Here is a 20566-nt window from a genome sequence, read left to right as displayed (position 1 = left end):
ATATGAGTAAAGTAAAGTTACACAGAGAAAAATATCACTTATGCTTGGAATCTAAAAAAATGCTACAAATGAACTTATTTACAAAACAGACCAGATGGTCAACACCAAAATCAGATTGATTATATTCTTTGCAGCCAAAGATGGAGAAGCCCTATACAGTCAGCAAAAACAAGACTGGGAGCTGACTATGGCTCAGATCATGAGCTCCTTATTGCCAAATTCAGACTTAAATTGAAGAAAGTGGGGAAAACCAATAGACCATTCAGGTATGACCTAAATAAAATCCCTTATGACTATACAGTGGACGTGAGAAATAGATTTAAGGGACTAGATCCAATAGACAGAGAGCCTGATGAACTATGGACGGAGGTTTGTGACACTGTACAGGAGACAGGGAGCAAGACCATACCCAAGAAAAAGAAATGCAAAAAACCAAAATGGCTGTCTGAAAAGGTTTTACAAATAGCTGTGAAAAGAAGAGAAGCAAAAAGCAAAGGAGAAAAGGAAAGATATACCCATTTGAATGCAGAGTTCCAAAGAATAGCAAGGAGAGATAAGAAACCCTTCCTCAGTGATAAATGCAAAGAAATAGAGGAAAACAATAGAGTGGGAAAGACTAGAGATCTCCTTAAGAAAATTAGAGATACCAAGGGAACATTTCATGTAAAGATGGGCATAATAAAGGACAGAAATGGTATGGACCTAACAGAAGCAGAAGATATTAAGAAGAGGTGGCAAGAATACACAGAGGAACCGTACAAAAAAGATCTTCACGACCCAGATAACTCACTTACCTAGAGCCAGACAACCTGGAATGTGAAGTCAAGTGGGCCTTAGGAACAATCACTACGAACAAAGCTAATGGAGGTGATGGAATTCCAGTTGAGCTATTTCAAATTCTAGAAAGATGAGGCTGTGAAAGTACTGCACTCAATATGTCAGCAAATTTGGAAAATTCAGCAGTGGCCACAGGACTGGAAAAGGTCAGTTTTCATTCCAATCCCCAAAAAAGGCAATGCCAAAGAATGTTCAAACTACTGCACAATTGCACTCATCTCACACGCTAGTGGAGTAATGCTCAAAATTCTCCAAGCCAGGCTTCAACAGTATGTGAACCGTGAACTTCCAGATGTTCAAGGTGGCTTTAGAAAAGGCAGAAAAACCAGAGATCAAATTGCCATCATCCACTGGATCATCAAAAAAGCAAGAGAGTTCCAAAAAAATATTTATTTCTGTTTTATTTACTATGCCAAAGCCTTTGACTGTGTGGATCACAAAAAACTGTGGAAAAGTGAAAGAGATGGGAATACCAGACCACCTGACCTGCCTCTTGAGAAACCTGTATGCAGGTCAGGAAGCAACAGTTAGAACGGAACATGGAACAACAGACTGGTTCCAAATAGGAAAAGGAGTATGTCAAGGCTGTATATTGTCACCCTGCTTATTTAACTTGTATGCAGAGTACATCATGAGAAACGCTGGGCTGGAAGAAGCACAAGCTGGAATCAAGATTCCGGGAGAAATATCAATAACCCCAGATATGCAGATGATACCACCCTTATGTCAGAAAGTGAAGAGGAACTAAAGAGCCTCTTGATGAAAGTGAAAAAGGAGAGTGAAAAAGTTGGCTTAAAGCTCAACATTCAGAAAACAAAGATCATGGCATCTGGTCCCATCACTTCATGGGAAATAGATGGGGAAACAGTGGAAACAGTGACAGACTTTATTTTTTGGGGCTCCAAAATCACTACAGATGGTGATTGAAGCCATGAAATTAAAAGATGCTTGCTCCTTGAAAGTAAAGTTATGACCAATCTAGGCAGCATATTAAAAAGCAGAGACATTACTTTGTTGACAAAGGTCCATCTAGTCAAAGCTATGGTGTTTCCAGTAGTTGTGTATGGTTGTGAGAGTTGAACTCTAAAGAAAGCTGAGTGCCGAAGAATTGATTCTTTTGAACTGTGGTGTTGAAGAAGACTTTTGAGAGTCCCTTGGACAGCAAGGAGATCCAACCAGTCCATGCTAAAAGAGATCAGTCCTGGGTTGTCATTGGAAGGACTCATCCTGAAACTGAAACCCCAATACTTTGGCCACCTGATGTGAAGACCTGACTCATTGGAAAAAAACCCCTGATTTTGGGAAAGATTGAGGGCAGGAGGAGAAGGGGACAACAGAGAATGAGATGATTGGATGGCATCACCAACTCAATGGACATGGGTTTGGGTAGACTCCAGGAGTTGGTGTTGACAGGGGGGCCTGGCGTGCTGTGGGTCATGGGGTCGCAAAGAGTCGGACATGATTGAGCCTCTGAACTGAACTGAACAAAACAGAAAGACCTACAAACATAGAAAACAATCGTATCATTACCAAAGGCAGAGGGTGGGGAGGGATGACTTGGGAGTCTGGAAGGAATATATATACACACTGCTGCTGCTGCTGCTGCTGCTGCTAAGTTGCTTCAGTCGTGTCCGACTCTGTGCGACCCCAGAGACGGCAGCCCACCAGGCTCCCCTGTCCCTGGGATTCTCCAGGCAAGAACACTGGAGTGGGTTGCCATTTCCTTCTCCAATGCACGAAAGTGAAAAGTGAAAGTGAAGTCACTCAGTCATGTCCGACCCTCAGCGACCCCATGGACCGCAGCCTTCCAGGCTCCTCCATCCATGGAATTTTCCAGGCCAGAGTACTGGAGTGGAGTGCCATTGCCTTCTCCGATATACACACTACTGTATATAAAATAAACAACAGGGACTTACTGTATAGCACAAGGAACTATAATCTGTATCTTGTAATAGTCTATAGTGGAAAGGAACCTGAGAAAGAATATATATGTATAGCTGAATCACTTTGCTATATATTTGAAACTAACACAACATTGTAAATCAACTGTTCTTCGATAAGAAATAAGCTATATATATATATATATATACACACACACACACACACACCATTTTGTCCGAGATATTCATTATAGCATTATTTATAATTATAATAAATTTGCTAAAATATTTACTAGTTTCATAATGGTTAAAACAATTAATAGCCTATCATACTGATTATAAAAATTTGTGGATAAAATGTAAGCCCGTATTATATTTAAGTAGATAATAAAGAGAAATATCATATATGTAGCATGTTTGCTATACTGCAAAACAAAACAACTGAAAAGCTATGAGTCCAAAACACAGAATAATTATACTAAAATTAAAATAGGAATTTTATCCGAACACTAAGAAACTATACATAATTTTGTTTTGCTTTGGTTCCTTCTTTCAGCTTCCCTGAATTTTCTGACTTTCCTATACTAAACATGTATCACTTTTATAGTAGAAAAAAGAAAGCTTCCAATTAGCATGGATTTTCCTGCTTCCACTCGGCTTTCTAGTGAAACCAGGGAGATCTGAAAACCTTTTTCAAGAGGCAGTTTCAGAGCAGGCTGCAGAACTAGGCCCCTCTGCAAGTGTCTTAAGAGATGTAACCTCAGTGCTCCCCAGCTGAGTTCAGTTGCTCTGTGAAGGTTCACATTATGAGTGTTTTCATCTTTTCATATTAAAAATGACCTCCTGGCCCGAATGTGAGCTTCCCAGATGACTAAGGCTTGCGGGGCATAGCCTAAGAAAAAATAAAGCCAAACTCCTTAGTATTTCATCCTGCCCTTGAATTCTACATGTTATTGCTACCTATGCTCATGGCTTTGTTGTTCTGTTTTGTTTTCACTCTCTAGATCCAACAAAGGTAATGGTTCCTCCTTCCAGTATGGATGTCACTGTTGGAGAAAGTATTGTTCTGCCGTGCCAGGTGACACACGATCACTCGCTCAACATCGTGTTCACTTGGTCGTTTAATGGACGCCTGATAGACTTTGACAGAGATGGGGACCATTTTGAAAGAGTTGGAGGGGTAAGTATAAAAATCAGATTATCCACAGTAAATGCGATGTGCAACTAAAGTGAGTCAAACAACTCGTGTAGACTAACTTGAAAGGCAATATAAAGTTATTCTTTGATGATTTTCTTCAAACACCTTGAAAAACTCTTGGTTAATGTCTGCTCTGTTTTGCATAAGTGTGACCCTGTTTATTGAGTCACTTGTTTGCCAGTCCTTTTCTTAACCCTCATAATCCTTAACCTACAGGTTAGCTGTTCGTTTCTGTATATGAATGAGAAAACTCAGGATCATGGGAGATACATGGCTTGCCTTGGCCTCATTGCTACTAAACTGCAGGTCTCAGCTTTAAACTGCAAATCCCAAATTCTCTGCCCACTGGTGAACCATATGCCATGGAACTGAATTAATAAAATAGCTCGAGGACAGTTTACTCGTATTCTTTTAGACTGCTGACTAAACTCCCTTTGGCTCTTGTAGAATACTCATCATTGTGAGGTTAGGGCTTTCTTTCTTGAATCTGAAAGTCTGATCAGATTGTTTATTATCTCCAAATAATTTGAATTCTAATGATTGAATTTTCCAAAGGCCTTAATTATTTCCCATAAAAAAAAATAGTACCATTGAACTCACACCAAGAAAACATTAAATTCGGAAACAATTTGAATCTATGACAATCATTTTCAAGAATAGTTTTTCTACCATAACATAGCCCTACTTTCCTATTACTAAGGTAGATTCCAGGGGGAAGGACTACATTGGGAGATTGGGATTGACATATACACACTACTATATATAAAATATAACTACTATATATAAAACACTACTGTATATAAAATAGATAACGAATAAGGACCTACTATATAGAACAGGGAATTCTACTCACTACTCTCTGATGGCTTATATGGGAAAAAAATCTAAAAAAGAGTAGACATATGCATGCATAGCTGATTCACTTTGCTGCAAGTAAACACAACCTTGTAACTCAACTCTACGCCAGTCAGAATTTAAAAAAGATTCATTCCAGCTGCCATTATCATGGAAGGGACTAATCAAAGACAACAGAATACATGAGGCTGAATGGAGAACACGCCCTCCCTCCATGCTCCCAGAGGAATCTAATTTGCCCATCGCATCTTATCCCCATCTCTTATATTGAGAATAAATGGACTAAAGCTTATAAATTATACCTATGATATGTTGACCCTCAACATCTTCTGAAATATGGTGCTATTCCTATTATTTACATTCTTTCTGCCTTTCCCAAACAATACGCCTCTACTGAATTACCAAACACCCCAAATAATTTCTGTAACTATTTTCTCAAGTCTCCCAAGGATTGTATATGACTGGTACCATTTTAAATGCACGAGAGAGGTTATTTCATTCCCTCAATGGATGACTTGAGTCTACTGATTGTCCCTGGGAACTCTGGTTGAGAAAAGCTGGTTAAAATTGCCATTATTAACCATTCTGGACCACTTCAATATAGTTCAGCCTAATAACCTTGACCAAATAAAGAATGATATTAGCTATTTCACAACATCATTGAAGACACTAAATACCTTCAGGTTTAGAAACCTAAATAGCACAGTGCCTACCACCAAAAACAGTATGTGAGGAATTTTAATGATTGTATTCACTGAAGGAAGAGTAATATTAGTCCTAATAACATGAGAGTATACATTGAGAAAACCTCCACAGATTAAACAGAATATTTATTTTCATAGTAAAACCAATGTTTTGGGCAGGAGAGATAATAAAAATATTCTCTCAGCATGGCACAGTCAACAACCAATCAGACCAGCTGCCTGGGCTATCAAAATATAAATTCTGCCAATAAGACAGACATGAACCTTATGCTGAACCACAGAAAGGTGGGCTGAAGCACAGGTAGAGACACCCCTGGACACGGATGACCACCTTTTGTAACGACCTCTGTCCATGGAATCACTCTCAATAGCCCTTTGTATGGCAAGTGTTTGTCTCTTTGTGATACCAGTACTAAAAGTGCCAATCAATCATTGCTAAAGAATTAAGTGCGAGGTTTGGGACATCACTGCAAATTGTGAGAGCTAAGTGTGTTAGCCACCAGGATCATTAACATCTGTGGAGTTAGTGCTGGAAAACAAAGAGGTAAGGAAGCAATTCTGAAGTTAAGCCCATTTTGCAGTTTCTACTTGCCAGGTCAGTACTATGAAGATGACATTTGGTAGAGCTAACCTACTGCAGTTTTAATTATTATTATTTATTATTATTATTTCATTATTATTTATTTTATTTTATTATTTCACTGTCCTCTGGTCACCTCCAATGGTTCTGTCAGGAGCAGAGCAGACCACAGCATCGTTTAGTTCTTTATGGTAGGAATGTGAATGTAGATCTCAGTAGTGTGGTCTGAATGACTTCGAAGGGAAAGAGAAAGTTATTGCGGTCTCTTTCTGTGAGCCTCTTACCTCAATCCCGACTTTATATTTCTTTTCTTTGTTTCACTTTTACTTTAAAATCATGCATAGGGAAAGTATACTCCAAACAACACAGTCACAAAATTCTGTTAATGGATACCTGTGCTTGGAAATCTCCAGGCTACCACTAGCTTCTTTGAGCTTCCAGCCCTTGGTGAATAAAACAAATTTTTGGGATAGTGTAGCTATTTATTTTAAACCACCAAGACTTTGTACCTTCACAACACACACTCCCTTATGAGGCATATTTTTTGTTTAAGTCTATGCTCAAAATCCTAGGATGTGAAATTTCTTAGGTAAAGAAGTATTAATAGCCATGGTGATGATGATACCTTATACTTGCAAAATGTCTAATCATTTATCAAGCATTTTCATATGCATCAGCTCTTTAATCCTCAGAAACTCTGTGAAATATGGTAGCAATTATCCCTATTTTACTAGCAATTATAAGACTTTATGAGTAAATAGAATCTAAATGAGGATCCAAGTGTTATAAATTAAAAAAAAAAAAGATTTCAGGTTTAAAAAGAAAAGCACAACTCTTCTTGAATTAGATTTAATATTTTTGACATAATTTTTTCCCAGAGAATACTGACCATGGCCACCCCAATACTAGTTTAAATTTATCCCTGCTTTACAGTTTTCAGGATTTCACATACACACACAATCTCATTTGCTTCTCACAAGCTAGTGTCATAGGCAATGAATGCTTCTTTCATAGGTTAATAAACTAAGGCCCAGAGACACACAGCAAGGATCAGCCCCAGACAGCTAAGTTTCAAAGCTTCAGCTCTCTCTTGACAATATGATTTTGCACTTCTTCTAACCCTATTTGTAACTATTGGCAGGTCTATGTCTTTCATTGCCCTGACTAAATATATAATATGTTGTACTGAAATCAAGGATGAAACCAAGTACACACTAATTTAGAATGAGATCCTTCCAGATGACAGCATAGCATTCCAGAAAAGGATAGGGATTGCAGCCTGACCATGTGAGCTTGCAGCCTGACCATGTGAGCTCACAGCCTGACCATGTGAGCTCACAGCCTGGCTCTGCCACTGACCAGCTAAGTGACTCCAGGCAAGACGTCTAGCCTTTCTGTGCTTGAGTTTCCTCATCTGTATAGTAGGGATAACAAAAGTGCCTACCTCACAGGACACGTCAGTACCCAGTATAATACATGCCTGCCAGATATTAAATACCACCAAGTATTATCCAATGTTATTGTCATCTGAAAGAATAACAATAGGGCCAAAATAACCTATGTTACCTTGCCACCCTTCAAGATTTAGAAATAAGCATAGCTTCCTGACTCAACCCTAGGGTGTTCTCCTGCTCAAGCAGCCATTCTCCGAACTTTTGATTAACAGAGCTATGAAATTCTAAGGTGTAGCTGTGTTTTTCAGTTTAATTGCCAGCTTTGTGACGGCCTGTAGCGGCATCTTCTCACATTTACCAAAAGTACTGTGCTGGTAAATGGTGTATAAATATTTCCAGGGCACCTAGATATCCATACTGGGCTGTAATGAGTCCTATTCATCTGCTGATCAAACACACATTTGGCATTGGAAAGCAAATTAGCCCCGTTCTACACTAGGGGATGCAAGATTTCCTTGGAGAGTCTGCTCCTCATAATTCTTTAATTCAAACTGAGGAGCAGTCAGAATGCTGGCTGTAAGACAGTTGTGCAGTAAAATACAGGTGCCTGCGAGCATGGACCTTCCCCCGCCTTTACATATAAAGAGCTCCCAAGCACTGCAGTGCCATCAAAAGCTGTAGGTTGAGGGCATATCTAAAGAAACTCAAGGGACTAAATCAGCAGCCACTTTATGTACATTTCAGTGCTTCCAAGGGAGCTCTCCTCAGTGTTGTGCAGCAGCCTGGATGGGAGGGGACTTTAGGGGCAAATGCATGCTAAATCACTTCAGTCATGTCTGACTCTGTGGGCCTGTGGACTGTAGCCCATCAGTCTCCTCTGTCCATGAGATTCTCCAGGCCAGAATACTGGAGTGGGTTGTCATCCCTCCTGCAGGGGAACTTCCCGAACCAGGGATTGAACCCAAGTCTCTTATGTCTCCTGCATTACCAGGCAGGTTCTTTACCACTAGTGCCCCCTGGGGGAGAATGGATATATGTATATGTATATGTATATGTATATGTATATGTATATGTATATGTGGCCTGCTGCTGCTGCTGCTGCTAAGTCGCTTCAGTCGTGTCCGACTCTGTGCGACCCCATAGACGGCAGCCCACCAGGCTCCTCCATCCATGGGATTTTCCAGACAAGAGTACTGGAGTGAGTTGTCATTGCCTTCATATGTGGCCTGGCGTGCTGCAATTCATGGGGTCACAGAGTCCGACACAACTGAGCGACTGAACTGAACTGAACTGAACTGATGACAATCTCTTTGCTGTTCTTCTGAAACTATAACAGCATTGTTAATGGGCTATACTCTAGTATAAAATAAAAACATTTTAAAATAAATAAATGCATTTGAAAAAATAATCAGTTTAAGTGCTTCCAACATGGGTGACAAACTCCTCCAGAGACGCAGAGGCCAGACACCTGAGGTCTTATCCGAGGTGTGTCCTGAGGACGTTGCTGTTATTACCTAACAGGCAGGCTCACGCATTTTTAATAGGCCATGGCTTGCATCGCTAATGTTTTCATCAGCCAGTGTAAAATAAATCTATTAGTCACAGTGTCCTTCATGTGATAATGATATTTAGAGCTCATTAAAAAGTAATTGTAGCCACTTTCCCCTACTTTATCAGCAGGATTCAGCTGGTGATTTGATGATCCGAAACATCCAGCTGAAGCATGCTGGGAAATACATCTGCATGGTCCAAACAAGTGTCGACAGGCTGTCTGCCGCTGCCGACCTGATCGTGAGAGGTATGGGAATTGGGGGTTTCATTCTTAAAATACTTTTGTGATATCTACTCCTGTGCAGAGCTCTAAAAGCCTCAGTGGTTTAGAATTACCAGCAGAGAGTCAATAGAAGGAAAACATTGTTAAGGTGTTAAGAGTCTACAAAAGTTTTGTGTACATCTGTTTCTCTCATAGGGGATCAGAAAGTGCAGAGTAAATCCACTTACTCTCTACTGAAAAGAACTCCTCTGAAGGCCCCAAGTGCCATGATTTACAGTGTTGGAGTTGATAGGACCTTCAGGAAAAACTGAGATTAAGAAAAGCAAATGGCTTAAAAAAGGATCACACTGTGCCTTTTGCTATTCGTCTAGGCTGAACCAAATCGGTATCTTAGGTCACTGATCTAAGAGTGGCTTAAGTAAAATCGTCACCAGTTTTCCCCAGGTTTTCCCCCCTTAAGTGATTAGTTCTCTCCAGTTTCTACAATATGGCTTTGGAAGGAAATACTTCCTGACTGCCTAGGTTGTAGTAAATCAGCAGGGAGTTGATATCAGGAACTGACATTCGTGAGATTGTCTTGCATATGACAGACAAGACCTAACTTCAGCCTCATGGCTGTGAGTGACTTGGCTGACTGATTCTTACCAAACCAATGTGTAAAGGAACAGTACGTGAACTTTAAGAAATATTTTTAAATTAAAATTTGGTCTTTGTGAACCAGTGTATCTATCTATCTATCTATCTGTATATATATCAGAATCAAACTGATGCTTGCTCAGGGGTTTGATCAAGTTAAATGCAAAGCCAAATCAGAACATCAAAATAATTTCTTAGCCAGTGTCTCCTTCACAAATACAGTAAGTCCCCTACATACAAATGAGTTTAGTTCTGAGAGCATGTTTAAGTCCAATTTGTTCATTAAGTCCAACCAAGTTAACTTAGATACCCAACTAACACAGTCGGCTATCTAGTACTGTACAGCAACAGGTTTATAATACTTTTCACATAAAACAAAAATGCAAAAAATAAAGAAAAGATCTTTAATCTTACAGTACATACCTTGAGAAGTACTGTAGTGCAGTACAGTAGTTGGCATGTAGGGGCTGCAGCGAGTGAAGAGGCAAGAGGAGTTATTGATTGGAGCAGGGAGAAGAGGTGGGAAGTGGTGGAGCTGAAGGATAGTCAGCGATAGGAGGGGAAGGGCATAACGTCGTTCATGCCTGACGTTGATGGAACATATATCTGCCTCTTTGAAAGTTTGCAACGTGAAGGTTCGTGTGTAGGGAACTTACAATACAGTGAGTGATTTGATGATCCGAAACATGCAGCGGAACACTAATACAAGTGTTTAGGAATCTGGCCAGCAGAATGTTAAGTGTAAGAAAACAAAAATCCAGGTGATACCAGACTTGGAGGCAGGGTAAATCTGAGTGCACAGAGAACAAGATGTTATTGGAAGCAATAGAAAGTGTGGCTGCATCCTTTGCACGTAGCATTGGCAGGGGTGGGAGAGGTGTGGGAGTCAGCAATTCAAACTGATATCAAGAGAGGTTAAAGAAAGATATCTTTTCCATCAGGTCTACTCTGATTCTCCTTTAAATTGCCTTAAAAACCTTTCTGTAATGGTACAGATAAGGGCCAGATAAGAGAGAAAGCTTCCAACCTGGGTAGAGCTACCCAGAAAATAACCGAGGGGACCGTGTTTATTTCCATTTTAAAATACACCAGAGCTGGTCTGCTCTTCCCTTGGGGGCGAAGGAATTCTGTGGCTGAAAATGTATCCTCTATTTAATTAGGATAATGTTCAGATCAGCAGTTTAAGCACCAATAAATTAGAATCATAAAAATGTAAATCAGTAATAGTTGAATTTCTTAAGTGATATTGTATACTTCATTTCACAGAAAATAACATTAAACACCAAGAGGAATCTGCAAATGCTGTCTAAAAGAAAATCTAGCATAATCAGTGAATAAGGCCAATAAATTAATATGCCATTTTAAACCATAATCTTCGGTTTTATCTCCTCCTGCCTCTGCCCTTGGCAGCTTTTCTGCACTTTGCAGAGGAGAGGCAGATATGCATTTTGTTGACCTGTCAGGGATTTTTGTATTTGAAACTAAAAGCTTGAAGCCTTGCATTTGGCTTCTTTGTTTCTCTGTTATCTACTTTATTTAATCTAAAGCACACGGACAGCAGCTAGAAAGGCCAGTCTTCCCTGAGAAAGATGCAGGAATGCCAGGCATAACACCTGCATCCCCTCTGCTATTTCCTTGACACAAAGTCATGTGAGCCCCAGCCCATGTAAACACTCTGCTTAGAGGATAAACATATGCTCATGTTGTCATTTTGAAAGAGAGACCCAACTTCCCCAAAACAAATGGGTAAAAACATTCTGTGAGGTGTGAACGTATCTACCCTTGGGTGGGGCGGGTAGCAGGAACATAACAAGCAGCAAACCCCACTGTGAAAGTACATCTTATCTCCAGCAGCCAAATTCAGGCCACCTCCTTCCTGTGCTCCTTCTGCTTGCCAACAGTGGGCTCAGCTCTTCCCCGTCCATTGAATTCATTGAAGGATTTGGAGAGGAATGCTTTTCTCCTTTGTGGTACTTTGATTCTAAAGGCCATGGAAGGAACATCTGTTTTTATGATATTTAGCAAAACTAATACAATTATGTAAAGTTTAAAAATAAAATTAAAAAAAAAAAAAGGATGGGAACGCTGGGATAAGAAAGCTGGTGAGAAAAAAGAAAATTATATTATTATCTTCTGGACTTTCTGTGGTTAATAAGAATCCTGAAGACCAGAGGTTATGCCAGCTCTATCTAGGGGGCATTAGACTGGCGTGCCGAAATGTCACTATGGAAAATTAATCAGTGCCAGCGTGCAGACTTGCAGACCTTTCATTCAGGAGTAGGAGGGAGAAGATAAATTTAGTCTCACCTGTGGGTCTATAAAAAAAGGCTTTTTAAAAAAGGAAAGAGAAATTTAGGACATCACTGAAAGCGTGCAGAAGTGAATCCCAGAACAAAGTGCTACTTGTAGAAACTGCCATTAACTTTTCAGCACTCTGTGAAAGGTCTCTTTCTTCCCTGCCCCTGTGCAGTGGCCCCGGAGTATTTTGGCAGAACATCTGATCGCTCTCCTGGGCATCAGCACATCCCTCTGCCCCCTAGGAAGATCTCCTTACTCCTATCTAGCACACAGGAACTTTGTGGCTCTGTCTCCCTCCCTCGCATTCGACGTCTCTGCCGAGCTGTTCACTCATTAGAAATGCCTTTAACTGCCTTCTAAGAGCTTTTCATATTGGAATCTAGGACAGCTTTGGGTCTTTGCTCCGGCTCTGTGTTATTTTGTGATTGCCTGCCAACCACTTTCCAGCTTTCTGTTTCTTTATGTTTTTCAAGCCTTCATTTAAAACTGATTTCCTCCCATTTTGGTGGTCTAAGCACAGTGCTCTGTGCACTTCCAGAGCAGAAGTAGAAAAATACAGGTGTGACTTACAGAAACTGCAGGTGTGGGTCCTCAGGCTCCAACTTGATTTTGAAATTTCTCTGAAGAAGCCACAGACTTCTGTTTCTTGAACATGAGCCACTTTTCACAGCAGTTCCCTCGCACATGACTGTGTTTTGGCATTTGATGTGGACATCCCAGTGCAGCTGGACTATGCAGAAAAACTCTGTGACCCCAAAGTTCTAAAGTCATTTTTTCTCACACCATCAGGGGTAGAAATGACCACTTTCAGAAGACTCAAATCTTCATTTATCACCACTGTAGCCCCAGATAACAGTGTCCAGTTCATAGTAGGAACCTGTAAATATATGATGGGTGGATTAATGAACTTGGTTCCTTGTAGTACACCAATATTCTCCTTTGGCATCTGGAAAAAAATATTCTATTGTAATTGTTGGGTACCTATTAGTTTTTCCTATTCTGTAGTGAACCCCTGGAGGGAGGAGGCCACACCATGTTTCACTCATCTATGTAGTTTCAGAACCTAGAAGGAAGATAGGCACCTCACGGGTATTCAAAAAGGAATTGTCAAGTGTTGAACTTGGGGCTGGATGAATCAAGAGTTGAATAGAGTGTTGACCTTTCAACCGAATGGTCACTTGCTTGGACATTTGAACACACTGCTCCACTTCTGAGGGTCTTGCTCTTTCTCAGGTCCTCCAGGCCCCCCAGAGGCCGTGACTATAGATGAAATTACAGACACCACGGCTCAGCTCTCCTGGAGGCCCGGGCCTGACAACCACAGCCCCATCACCATGTATGTCATTCAAGCCAGGACTCCGTTCTCCGTGGGCTGGCAAGCGGTCAACACAGGTACTATATTGAACCTCTGATTCTGGTGTCTCATCGGGGCTTTGGCAACTCGGCAGAATGGACACAGCTGTGAAGCAGAGGCTGAGGGGCCTCTTGTTTCTCGTTCAGACACATCGCTACAGATGAGACTTTCAGGCAGCGTTTCCCAGACCTCAGCCCACCATACTATCATTTATTTAATATTTTTCTTTCTATTGATTCAAATTTGCTGGTTCTTTAATTCGTTCTAAGCCACAGTATCTAAAATGATGTTAGGTTTTGGCGGTGGTGGTGGTTTAGTTGGTAAGTCGTGTCCGACTCTTGCAACCTCATGGACTGTAGCCTGCCAAGCTCCTCTGTCCATGGGATTCTCCAGGTGAGAATACTGGAGTGGGTTGCCATTTCCTTCTCCAGAGGATCTTCCTGACCTGGGAATCGAACCCTGGTCTCCTGCATTACAAGCAGATTCTTTCCCAACTGAGCTATGAGGGAAGCCAACAAGGTCTTGTGTTGGTTTTATTTTTTAAACGTATTTGGAAATACATTTGTTATAAAAATAAATGCGTCATCTGTCTGTGCATTACCTGAAATTGTCTGTGCGCCTCTAGTGGTGCACTTTGAAAAGCAGCGGGTTCGTTACTCTATAGTCACAGCCTGTCAGGTTTGTACCCAGCTTTCAAGAAACCTGTATCTAAGGACTGCATGGAGACTCTTGACTTGCTGTCATTTTTTTAGATGGATACATTTGAGTATGAAGAGGCATGAGGTTTTGTTAAAGCATATGTGAGTAGGCCTACCACTTCTGCTCCTGTCTACACCTCTCAATTGACTCAGTTTGTTATTTTATTTAGGTTTTGTTTGAGGAAAAAAACAAACAGTTATTATAAGCACGTTGCACACTCCTCTGGTTTTTCCATTTGAGCATATCTGACCTCAGAAATGGGTTTCTGTGTTTCCAGCTGACACTGACTTTCTCCTGGGTCACGGGAGTGTTTCAGGAAGAAAGGAAAGGAAATCTGGAAATTAAGGATATACGACTTCTAATCCTGAGCAGATTTCTATACATCTTTATTTTCCTCTTCTGTTAAATGGGCAAAATAAGAACAGTTATGACCCTATACAGAAGTGATTGTGAAACTTAAAAAAAAGTAAATCACTGCATAAATATGATGAAGGAAAGGAGGGGGATGAAGATATTGATATTCACAACAATGATAAGGATAGTATACAAAAGAAAACAGCTACAACTAGAATTGGTTGAGCGCTTATAAGTGCTTTTCTTGGGTGATCTCAAATGCACTGTGAATAGATGTTATTAGTTTTATTTCACAGTGAGAAAACCAAGGCGTGGAAAGGTTAAGCAACTTTCCTAAGGTTCTTTGGCTGCTAAGAGTGAATTCAGGATTAGAATCCAGGTTGTCTGACTGCAGAGCCCATACTTTTCACCTTTGGAGGGAAGGATTGTATACATGTGGTCCCAAGGAGGCTGGAAGTCACTGAAGTCTGGTCACTGGGGCCTCAGCTTTGTCACAGGGACATCCCCTGGGCCCATTGGGAAATCTTTATGGTAATCAGTTCAAAACCCAAAAGGTTGCCCAGAGAGTGTAGAAGCCAAGTCCAGGGCTCTGTGGCTTGCGGCTTCAGGCAGTGAGCCCCGTCCTCTGTGAAGGAGCCCTGCTGAATGAACACTGTCAAATGCTGCCTCTCTGATCCCGCTTTTTGTGTTCTTCATGGACCGTCCGTTCTACATTTGCAGCTTCTTTCTTTTGATATGCTAATACAATTCACTGACAGTAGTTGTATCGATCTATATCATTATTGCTCCGTTGTTGTTAAAGGTAGTGGCACCCCACTCTAGTACTTTTGCCTAGAAAATCCCATGGACGGAGGAGCCTGGTAGGCTGCAGTCCATGGGGTCACTAGAGTCGGACACGACTAAGCGACTTCACTTTCACTTTTCACTTTCATGCATTGGAGAAGGAAATGGCAACCCACTCCAGTGTTCTTGCCTGGAGAATCCCAGGGACGGGAAAGCCTGGTGGGCTGCCGTCTCTGGGGTCGCACAGAATCGGACACGACTGAAGTGACTTAGCAGTAGCAGCAGTTGTTATAATGGAGCTTGGGCCATGTGGTCAAAGATGCAAATCCACTGTGACCTTGGGTGAGTCATTTGACCTTTATGTGGTACCTTTTCCTCATCTATAAAAATGAAGAGAGTAAGTTCACCGTATTCCTAGGGTAGTTGTAAGAATTAAACAATGTGCCCAGTCCTATTCAGTAAAAACCGCGAAACATGTGAGAGAGAACAAGAGTGATTACAGTCAGGTAGCCTTGGGCCTTGGAGACTGTCTTTGTGGTATCATCTGCTGGTGTGAGATTTGAGTTGATTGGTCTGGCGCGGAGTGATCTGGGATGACCGCCGTGCAAGGGCAGTTTGTGCAGCTGCCCTCAGACCTGCGGTGGTGCCCTGGATACAGTGACGGTGATGGTGGTGATGAACCAAGTTCCAATCTTCCTAACACGGAATTCTATGGAACATCCTCACCTTTTTTTTAACCTTGTAATAACTAAAGTTTATGGCATATAATTTTGAATGCCTTTTAATCAGTATTTTATTACATACAACTTTGAATCACAGTCACCGATACTTTTTCTTAAAGTGGGACAAGTATTAAAATCAACTATTTCACTTTCTTTCGATGTCTTTCAGTCCCAGAACTCATCGATGGGAAGACATTCACAGCCACCGTGGTGGGTCTGAACCCCTGGGTCGAGTATGAATTCCGCACAGTTGCAGCCAACGTGATTGGGATTGGGGAGCCCAGCCGGCCCTCTGAGAAGCGGAGGACAGAAGAGGCCCGTGAGTAGCACCCCGAATACAGCAACTCCTGCTCCTTAGGGAGAGGCGTTTAATCACCCTGTTCTTCAGCCCTAAGGAGCTTCAATGTTAAACATCCTTCCCTACAATGACTGCAGTCATCAGAAATGAGGCCAGTAGATGCTCAGCTTATTAACCAGCAGGGAGTATCCTTTCTATTGTTGTTTTTATTTATTTATTTTTGTTGAAGTATATTTGATGTACAATATTATACAAGTTAGAGGTGTACAGTTTGGTGAGTCACAATTTTTAAAGGTTACACTTCATTTATACTTATTATTAACTATTGGCTATATTCCCTATGTTTTATGAGTATCCTTGTACCTTATTTTGTACCTAATGATTTGTACCCCATACTTCCCTACCCTTACAACATCCCTCCCCTACTCCTGTCCCCACTGGTAACCACTGGTTTGTTCTTTCTCTCTCTCTTTCTGTGAGTCCCAGCACTGAGTTTCAATCCAGAGTTATAGTCTCACTCTTCACTGGGTTCCCTGGTCCAGGGTGAGACACCTGTCTTAGTTCCCTCAAATGCCATGTCTTTCTTCCTTGGTTCCTTTGTCACCAAGACTTTCCTACCAGGATTATTATTGTTTTAAAGGCACAACCACAGTTCAAATGCTGTCAACTCACAGGAATCTCAAGTGACAAAGATTAAGTTCTTCAGAAATGTCCAGTCCGATTGTCCTTAGGGCATAAACCCTTCCCAAAAGCTAAGGTTGAGAAATGAAAGTGTTAGTCACGTCATGCCTGACTCTTTGCAACTCTGTGGACTGCAGCCCACCAGGTTCCTCTGGCCATGGGGTTTTCCAGGCAAGGATACTGGAGTGGGTTGCCATTTCCTTCCTGCTAATTCATGCAAGCCCGATCAACAGTTCAGTAGGAACTTCTGTATACACAGCTTGGGTGAACGCAGGGAGAGAAGAGTATGAATTCATCAGCATTCCTTGTCTTTGTCTCACATGGCGTGGAAGGCCTAGGTGTGGGTCTCTGTGAAGGTCCCAACCGTGATGAGACCAGTGTTTGTCGTTGTTATTGTTGTTCAGTCGCTCAGTCGTGTCTGACTCTTTGTGACCCCATGAACTGCCGCACAGCAGTCTCCCCTGTCCTTTGCCATCTCCTGGAGGTTGCCCAAACTCATGTCCCTTGAGTCAGTGATGCTATCTGACCATCTCATCCTCAGAGTTTGTTGAAGAAAGAGCAAAGCCCCAGAGCAAATGGGGCCTCTGACCCTACTCTTGGACACAAATCCATCTAGATCTGTTTCACTGTCTTTATCCAAGGGGACATACCCAGGCACCACATCTCTACCCCAGCCAGACATTTTCAGATTCTGTCTGGAGCTGTTCACTTACATGATGATAAGCCAATAATCCCCATGCTTCCTCCCCCACTGTGAAATCATAATTTAATTAATTCCTCTCAGCAGTCCTGAGGACAAAGCTAGCCAAATTTCCCCTCTTTTACAGAGAAAACTGGGGATCAAAGAGTTTAAGCACAGTGAGCCAGAGGTCAACCTCTGTCCACCACTTCCTTCAACACCCAGCTCACAACTCACGTTGCTCTGAGAAGCCATTAGCCCAGCCCTGCTCTGAGCAGCCGCGCTGCCGAAGGCTGCCGCGTGCCTCCGTTCTGTCTGTGCGGCTCTGTTGTTGGCTGTCGACATCGCTCTGTAATCATCCTGCGTGTGCTCCTGCCCCCTCGACTAGACTGTAAACTCTGCCTGGGCAGAGTGTGTATCGTCTCTCCTTCGTGTATTGCCACGTGGTTAATAAATGCCTACCCAAGCATTAGAACCAGAACCTCGGTCCTTTTCTCATCCCCCTGAACCTCGGCCTCTAAGGGTGGAGCTGAACCATTGTTCAGTCTTGTCCGATAATAGATGTGCCTTGCTGAATGGGAAATAGGTCGCTATGGAATAGCGATTTCCTTGGTATATTTCATTTCTGTGAACTGATGCTTTAGACCCCTTGATCATACCATTTCTGACCTCAGAAAACAAAGCCATGCACATCTGAGTATTTGTTAGAGCGGGTCACCTCAGCCCGACACCGTCGTGGCCCTCCTGGCCTGGCCTTGGTCACCTGACATGACTTGTTTTTGTCTCCTCAACAGTCCCCGAAGTCACCCCAGCTAACGTCAGTGGTGGTGGAGGCAGCAAATCTGAACTGGTTATAACCTGGGAGGTAAATGAATCATGAAACAACAGCAACACACATTAGTCCAGGCTATCTTATCATTTTATTCTGTGTTAAACACATCTAGGAAGTTTCCTCCTCTGTTTTTAACAACTAAAATCCATTTGAGTGCAGACACTCCCTTTCACAATGTTAATGGTCAGCAGGAAGAGATGATGTTTGCCCATCGATTATGGAGTTAAGTTTTAATGCAGTTCATCACAGAAAAAAACAATCATGAAAGGGAAGACAACACAAGAAAAAAGTGTATGTAATATTATACATAAAAGAAGTCTGGCTTAGAGAAAACCAGTTTTTTTCTTTTTTTCCTGAATACTTCAAGGCCAATTGTGCACATTAGACTCCATGTGCTAACACAATTTCCTGGGGTTGACTTTGCTGCTGGAGCCCTCTTGTGTAAGGTTGTTTTTTTAAAAACGTAGAGGTTTATTAGTCACTCATTTATTGAAAATTGATTTTGAGAGAGGAAGTCAGAGTCTCAGCAAAAGTTCTAAATGTTTCTGAAGGATTCTAGACAACAAGCCCGGAAGTTCAAATCTGTCATTTAACCAAAGCCCCAGCAGTGAGATAAACCACTCACCCTTTCCCGGTCAGCACTTCTGAGCTGAAAGGGAAGATTTGGGCTGAGCAAGATGATCCTCACTTCTTTGATGAGAGCTGCTTCATTGAGTATCTGTGTGACACTGGAGGAAGAATCATGTTGGATGGTACATGTTGGAAATGTTGGGTTTTAGATCAACTGTCCAGTGTCTCCCACCGTCATTTCCAACAATCTCAGAGTTGGTCTCCCACATCAGGAAGCCAGGCTCTCCACTGCAGGTTTACGGTGACTTTTTTAAACTCCTGCTGCAGTCCCCTCTGAATATCGAAGCTAGACTGTTGGCAAGTCCCAAACTGAAGACTCTCCACAAAACCCACGATGAGATAGGATGGAGGCAAGATGGGGGTGTGGGTGGTGGTGGAATAAGACAATGTGGCGTTTGAATCAAGCTACTGCAGTCTCTGAAGACCACCTCCCTTCTTTCACAGACGGTCCCTGAGGAGTTACAGAACGGCAGAGGCTTTGGTTACGTGGTGGCCTTCCGACCCTACGGCAAAATGATCTGGATGCTGACGGTGCTGGCCTCCGCTGATGCCTCCAGATACGTGTTCAGGAATGAGAGCGTGCGTCCCTTCTCTCCTTTTGAGGTTAAAGTGGGTGTTTTCAACAATAAAGGAGAGGGCCCTTTCAGTCCCACCACAGTGGTATATTCTGCAGAAGAAGGTATGATGCTTCTTCAGTTTTAAGATTGATTTTATTCATTTGTTTATTTATTTATGGCTGCTCTGGTCTTCGTCATTACATGTGGTCTTTCTAGGTTCAGAGAACAGGGGCTACTCTCTAGCTGTGGTGTGCGGGCTTCTCACTGCAGGTGTGTGGGCTTCTCCTCTTGCTGAGCATGGGCTCTAGGGTGCAAGGGCTTCAGTAGTTGCTGCTCCTAGGCTCAGTAATTGTGGCTGGTGGGCTCCAGAGCACAAACTCAGTAGTTGTGGTGCTCTGGCTAAGTTACCCCCCGACACACCCCACATGTAGGATCTTCCTGGACCAGGGATCGAACCAGTGTCCCCTGTATTGTAAGGTGGATTCCTAACCACTGGACCACAAGGGAAGCCCTAGATGTTGATTTCAGGATGTGCCGTCAATTTAGCACTACCCATAAATTGAAGGCATATCCTGACTTGAGAAAAGTGTAGTATGAAAAATACATTTCATTGTCTTCCACCAATCTCTTAGAAAGATAGCAACTCCATGATATATAGAAACAAATGGATATCCACTATTAATTCCATTGCTAAGGACCAGAATCACAAGCACTATAGAAGATCTTCCATTTGTATATAACATTACTTTCAACAGAATTATATTTTGTAGCTTTAGGTGAACACCAAAATATAATTTGCATTTCCTCTTACCACTTTTCAT

General features: G+C 41.9%; 1 protein-coding gene across 3 annotated transcripts in view; it reads left to right on the top strand.

Moving 5' to 3' along the window:
- Positions 1–20566, top strand: part of CNTN4 (contactin 4) — a 1027736-nt gene that overhangs the window by 989681 nt on the left and 17489 nt on the right. For 2 of the 3 annotated variants that reach the window (XM_005222673.5, XM_059880036.1), the window contains 6 exons: positions 3722–3897; positions 9126–9246; positions 13390–13548; positions 16238–16387; positions 18521–18591; positions 19633–19867. In XM_005222673.5, the coding sequence (XP_005222730.1) occupies positions 3722–3897; positions 9126–9246; positions 13390–13548; positions 16238–16387; positions 18521–18591; positions 19633–19867 (912 nt within the window). The remainder of the gene's footprint in view (positions 1–3721; positions 3898–9125; positions 9247–13389; positions 13549–16237; positions 16388–18520; positions 18592–19632; positions 19868–20566) is intronic. The other variant, XM_005222675.5, reaches the window with a different exon arrangement.

The sequence above is a fragment of the Bos taurus genome, chromosome 22 (genome assembly GCF_002263795.3).
Source record: "Bos taurus isolate L1 Dominette 01449 registration number 42190680 breed Hereford chromosome 22, ARS-UCD2.0, whole genome shotgun sequence".
Classification (NCBI taxonomy): Eukaryota; Metazoa; Chordata; class Mammalia; order Artiodactyla; family Bovidae; genus Bos; species Bos taurus.
The sequence above is the reverse complement of the archived record's forward strand: the minus strand, read 5'-3'. Positions and strand labels throughout refer to the sequence as shown.